The 6,397-nt window shown below is 39.3% G+C and overlaps 1 protein-coding gene across 2 annotated transcripts; it reads right to left on the bottom strand.

Annotated features, from left to right (window-relative positions):
- Positions 1 to 911: 911 nt before the first annotated feature.
- On the bottom strand, positions 912 to 2,756 carry LOC103253608 (nucleolus and neural progenitor protein-like). 2 transcript variants are annotated; one of them, XM_021709497.1, is made up of 2 exons: positions 2,530 to 2,594; positions 919 to 2,319 (listed from the first exon to the last, which is right to left on the bottom strand). In XM_021709497.1, the coding sequence occupies exons 1-2, from the start codon at positions 2,577 to 2,579 to the stop codon at positions 1,176 to 1,178; spliced, it is 1,194 nt and encodes a 397-aa protein (XP_021565172.1). In that variant the 5' UTR covers positions 2,580 to 2,594; the 3' UTR covers positions 919 to 1,175. The 2 variants fall into 2 exon arrangements, with proteins under 2 accessions (XP_008050055.2, XP_021565172.1); XM_008051864.2 differs by having other exon boundaries at positions 912 to 2,756.
- Positions 2,757 to 6,397: the final 3,641 nt, after the last annotated feature.

Raw genomic sequence — 6,397 nt, 5'->3', positions numbered from 1 at the left:
AAAATACTGGAGACTTTCCTCTTCTCCACCAATTTATAATCCTGCTGCCTTAATTTACTTCTTTGTTTATTAAGTGTTTTAGTCACAGAGTGTGGTTGTCATTGTTTTTTTTTTTTTTCTTTTTTAATCAATATTTTTTATTATGATGTTGTGGGGTATAGTTAAGGGTAAGGTATACAAATATGTTTCATTCAGGCACCCTGTTGATAAGGTGTTTCCCCGTCCCCAGACAGATATTTGCTACCGTTAATCCCATCTCCCCCCCCCATAGTTTCCCACTACTGTCAGTCATTTTATTATAGTATTACATTGGATGTTCAAGGTCCATTATATGAGTGAGAACATGTGATACTCGGATCTTTGTTTCTGTGAGAGGTCACTCAGTATTATAGACTCTAGTTCCATCCAGGTTGCTGCGAAATTCATGATTTTGTTCTTTTTTATGGCTGTGTAGTGTTCCATCATGTATATGTACCACATTTTTAAAATCCAGTCCTCTTTTGATGAGCAGCATGGTTGCTTCCAGGTTCTTGCTATTGTGAACAATGCTGTGATAAACATACGTGTGCAGGTATCTTTTTTTTTTTTAAGCAAACTCCAAAAGCATTTAATATGGCCTCCTAAGAGGTAAGGTGAAAAAATGAAGAGAAATAATGGTTGTGACCGGTCCCTGGTAATATCATCAATGGCAAAACTTGATGATCAATCCTAGTATGTAAACAATACAACTGTCAGAAGCTACAAACTTTAGTATTCAGAGGTGGATTTATCTATGATGGAGCCAATAAGGTCAAAGTGAGCTTTCAGGTGCTTCCTTGCTATTCCCCACCCTCACTCCTTATTTACCTTAAGGGACTTAATTCAGGTATCAAGTCCCTGGTACATCATAAAATTATTCCATTTTTCAGGGTCCTATGAGCATCAGTCAAGGAATTATAACTGCTTCTCAGGGGTAGGCTGTAGCAGATTTTCATCTCACTGTCTCACATGTAGTTGAAGCCAAAAAAATACTTGTTGATTAAATGGCACAAACCTCCTATAAATGTTTACTGAACTGAAATGAACTCCTGTGCGATGCTGCACTAAAATAGCTCCTCTGAGTCCAGGTAGTACTTCCAGATCTCAGGACTTCCACTTAAAAAAGTAAATCCCCTAGAAGTCTCACATATTAACATCTAAACTCTCATTAACACAAAGATATCATCAATGTCATCTGTCTCCTTAATGGTTCCTGATGTTCTGTGTGTGTTTGTTTGCATCACTGTCCTTGAATCAGTTTCATTTTCACTGCTTCCTGTAAGATTTTCATGCATCTGTTTCTCTGTAGTTTGTGTGACAGAACTAGAAACTCTGGGTTGCTCACTGTTAAGGTAGAAGTCAGTTCTATGACCTGTACAGTGTGTGAGTCTCCACTTAGCACTGGCATCTGCAGCATTCTTCTGAGTCCCTAGAGGAAACTGCTGAATTTCCTTTAAGAGAGTCGACTGCAACTTTCTCTGTGGTTTCCTTTGTCTCAGTAAAAATGTATTCGGTGATCTTCTTTGTCTCAGATGATGCTTTGAAGTTTTGATACCTGAGCCACGAAGAAGGCAGTTGCACACAGATGATTTTATGCACTCTAGCTTCTTTGGTAAACTATGACCTTGAGCTTTCACATGCTTAAACCGGTTACTTTTAAGAAGTTTGTTACCCAGAAAGGTGGACTGAGCCTTGAATTTGTTTCTCCTGCACCATACAATTGCCATTTGGATTTCTTCAGAAAGCTGTATGAAGGACTCAGCCTCTCGGGATCTTTGCACCAAACTTTTGGAATGAGAAGTTCCTATGACTTTCTGAGAAGAATTTTTGATTATCTTTAGTCTGGATTGAGAACATTTAAAATCACAGCTGGTCTTCTGAGAAACTTTGTGTTTCGGCTGATTGCAGAAAGACCTCAAATCAAATTCTGATGACTTTTCTTTGAAGACTTTCTTATTCTTTACTGGCTGTCCAAGATCCACATTATTCTGTATACTAATCTTCATTTGTTTAGCTTTTTTGGAAATTCCAAGTAGGGTTTCTTCACTGGATCCTGGTGATTGCTCATTTGTTAAAAACAATTTATTTAGCAATTTAGTTACTCCTTTATCTGCAAAAGCTGTAGGCCTCTTCTCCTTAAAGACTTCAAAATAGGGCTGTCCTAGAAATTCAGCAATATCAGAAGGAAAGGTAAAATCTTTGAAGTAAGGTATTGGTTGAATCTTAGAGACCTCTTGAAGCAATCCAAACAATGGCTCATATAAAGACATCAGCCTTTTAAAAACATCTTTATAGAGGACCCATAACCTGCTCACCAGCCCAACCATCACAAGGTTTAAAATAATGAACTCTTGTAAACCTAGATGTTTCACAGTCAAGAGAAACGCCTTGCAGCAGCAGTCCAACAAGCGGAGTAACAACTTGCAGGCTCCCAAAACCTTCATCAACACCAACTCCACTACTGATTAACTGGGGATGACACACGCTTTGGGAGTTACAGGATGATTTTCATTGGAAGTAAACAACTCAGACAGGTCTTGAATTGAACCCACCAAATTCATGTTTCTCAAACGTTTTAAACATTGTTCAACCTGTCTGAGGGCCAAATGGGGTTTGCGGTGGCTGATTCTGTTGTGATTGCTGTAAAGGACTGCACATAACACATCTGCTTCTGCATCTAAGGTTTGGCTCTTCAGTAACAGTGTGACGAGATGGCATTCTTTAATTACAGCTGCAATGCAAAGACTATGTCTGACAGCGTTCCAAATGCTTGCACTAAGCTTCCTCAAAACCACTCTATGAGGCAGGTACTGTTGGCATCTCCATTTGAAAGTAAGCTCAGAGAGGCACAAAAAAGTTCAACTTCCCCGAGCCCCAGCGGAGGAAAAGCTAGGGTTCAAACCTACGCCCTGCTGCCTAACAGCAGCAATATCATCCATCATACGCTGATAAAACACTTTTGTTGGGAGCCAGCCTTGGAGGCCCACCTGATTGACAGGATCCGGGTGGGCCGAAGACCCCGGGCCACAGGGCGAGCCCAGAAAACTGAGGCCCTTCTGTCTTTCACCTTTGCTGTTTGATACCGCCGAAGAATTCTGTGCAGTTGTGGAAGAAGAAAATGGCATGTTTATGTGAAGTACTCACAGCTAACTTGGAAATATCATGGTTTATTTTTCATTTTTCCCACTATGCCACTTGGCCTTTTCTAACATATGCAAGGGTTAAACTCTGAAGCACATCAAGAATGCTTTCTTTCACTTGGTTATAAGTTACTAGATATTGCTGAAGTAATAAATAATATAAGTATATTCACTCCTTATTTGATTTAGGATTATGCAGTTTAGTGTTTAGACATAAGGTTTTTTAGAAACACAAGTTTATAGTAAGTTCATTATAAATTCATTATAAGTTCTAACACTTATCTAGAAGTTTGTAGGTGATTTATCACACTGTTTTCACTAACTTAAGACAAAGATTATGTTAAGGTTTTTACTTAATACTATAGTTAAAATTCTAAGTTAACATTTATAGAGTAGGTTTTCACTAAACTCATAATATAATAATCAGACACTTTTATGACAAGATCAACTAAAACAGAAAGCAACCTTGAGGGGTCTAGGAAACATTACTAAAAGTTTCTTTTGAGTTATCTTTAGAAACAAGCACTGCAAGATAAGAGAAAAGTAACGAGGACATCTGGACAAGGAAGGCGATCACAGGACTCTGAAAAACATAAGAGCCTAAAATGAGAATATTCCTAACACATAAAGAAATAGACACTTAAAGAAACTTTCTTGAAACATTTGTAATTTGGGACATTGGACTGAGAGTGTCATTGTTGGCTTTATGAATAAGACGTTGTCTGGAAGCCTATGGGAATCTTGGTTTGTTTGCTACTAAGACCTATGGGAATCTTGGTTTGTTCGCTACTAAGACCACTAGCTGGTAACTTTTAAAAGATATGAATGTGAAAGAGTTTTCTTTGTCTTGCCCCTTCAAAAATGGTATAAAAGCTCTGTATTAACTAGCATTAAATTGTCATCTGTTCAAGAAGCAGGTGTCCCTGGATATGATCTTCGTCCGTCGTCTCTCCTTCATCACTTCCCATGACCCTTGCGGGGCGGGCCCCCGCACACTTTAAACAATGCTCTCTCCTAAATTACATCATTCAATCCTCCCAATGCCCCGGGGTGGGGCAGGGAGGACTCGCTCCATTTTAAATCCCGTGGCAGGAGTCGGGGCACTGAGAGAACAGGATTCCTAGTGGAAAAAATGGGAGCACATTTCGAACCATGAAGGACTGCACAGCCAGATCGGGTATCTTATTTATAGAGTGATTTGAGTTCTTTAGGATATATTCCCAGTAGGAGGATTGCAGGGTCATATGGGAGGTTGATATTTAGAGGTTTTAGGAATCGCCACACTGCTTTCCACAGATGTTGCACTAGTTTACACTCCCACCAACAGTGTAGAAGTGTTCCCTTTTTGCCACACCCTCTCCAGCAGCTGCTATTTTTTGAGTTGTTGATAATTGCCATTCTGACTGGAGTTAGGTGGTATCTCAGCGTGGTTTTGATTTGCATCTCCCTGATGATTAGTGAGGTTGAACATTTCTTCATGTGTCTGTTGGCTGCTCGGATGTCTTCCTTTGTGAAGTGTCTGCTCATATCTTTTGCCCATTTTATAATGGGGTTGTTTGTTTTTTTCTTTTCAGCATGTTTGAGTTCCTTGTAGATCCAAGATGTTAAGCCTTTGTCAGACCTGATGTTGGCAAATACTTTTTCCCAGTCTGTAGGCTGTCTCCCTGCTCTCTTGATGGTTTCTTTGGCCTTGCAGAAGCTTGTCAGTTTAATAAGGTCCCACTTGTCTATCTTCGCTCTTATGACCTGTGGGTTTCGAGTTTTGTTCAGGAATTGGATGCCAGTTCCGATTTCCATGAGGGTATGTTCTTCATTTTCTAAGGTTCTTATGGTTTGAGGTTTTACATTTAGGTCTCTGATCCATTTGGAGTTAACCTTTGTGCATGGGGATAGATAGGGGTCCTGTTTCAATCTTCTGCATGTGGTCAGCCAGTTTTCCCAGCACCATTTACTGAATAGGTTCTCCTCTCCCCAGTGGTAGGTGGTGGAGGCTTTGTCAAAGATAAGTTGGTTGAGAAGTTGAGGTTTTGCTTCTGGAATCTCAATTCTATTCCATTGATCTATTTGCCTGTTCCTAAACCAATACCAAGCTGTTTTGATGATTGTAGCTTTATAGTAAAGTTTGAAGTTGGGTAATGTGATACCACCTGCTTTGTTTTTTTTGCTGAGGATTGTTCTGGCTATTCTTGGACGTTTGTGTTTCCATATGAATTCCTGTGTTGTTTTTTCTAGGTCTGAGATGAATGTTGCTGGTAATTTGATGGGTATTGCATTAAATCTGTAGATTGCCATAGGTAAGATGGACATCTTCACAATGTTGATTCTTCCAGTGCATGAGCATGGCATATTTTTCCACTTGTTCATGTCATCTTTGATTTCTTTGAGCAGTGTTTTGTAGTTTTCATTGTAAAGGTCTGTCACGTCTCTGGTTAGGAAGATGCCAAGGTATTTCATTTTTTTTGTGGCTATTGTGAACGGAATTGTGCTTTTTATTTGGGTTTCTGTTTGTTTATTATTGGTGTAAAGAAATGCGATTATCTTTTGTACATTTATTTTTTATCCTGAGACTTTGCCAAAGGCCTTTATTAGTGTAAGGAGGTTTTTGACAGATTCTCTTGGGTTTTCAAGGTACACAATCATATCATCTGTAAAGAGAGATAACTTGACTTCCTCTTTTCCTATTTGGATACCCCTGATTGCCTTCTCTTCTCTGATTGCTTGAGCCAGAACTTCCAATGCTATGTTGAACAGGAGGGGTGAGAGTGGGCATCCTTGTCTTGTTCCAGTTTTCAGGGGAAATGGTTCCAATTTCTGTCCATTTAGGAGTATGCTGGCTGTGGGTTTCTTGTAGATGGCTTTTACTATTTTGAAGTATGTTCCCCGTATGCCAGATGTTCGAGTGTTTTTATCAAGAAGGGGTGCTGGATTTTATCAAAAGCTTTTTCAGCATCTAATGATATAATCATGTGGTTTTGTTTTGACATCTGTTGATGTATTTAATTACATTTATGGTTTTATGAATGTTGAAGCAGCCTTGCATCCCAGGGATGACGCCTACTTGGTCATGATGGATTATTTTTGAGATGTATTGTTGAATCTGGTTTGCTAGGGTCTTGTTGAGAATTTTAGCATCTATGTTCATCAAAGATATTGACCTGTTGTTCTCTTTCTTTGTTGGATCTTTACCTGGCTTGGGTATCAATGTGATGTTGGCTTCGTAAAATGATTTGGGGAGAGCT

This window comes from Carlito syrichta, unplaced genomic scaffold, assembly GCF_000164805.1.
Source record: "Carlito syrichta isolate Samal-C Ts95f unplaced genomic scaffold, Tarsius_syrichta-2.0.1 Scaffold239701, whole genome shotgun sequence".
NCBI lineage: Eukaryota > Metazoa > Chordata > Mammalia > Primates > Tarsiidae > Carlito > Carlito syrichta.
This window is presented reverse-complemented; position numbering and strand designations above follow the sequence as displayed.

What these genes read in the sequence shown, in the direction of transcription:
- LOC103253608 (XM_008051864.2), bottom strand. Translation starts at nt 2,462, where the DNA reads ATGAAGGTTTTGGGAGCCTGCAAGTTGTTACTCCGCTTGTTGGACTGC.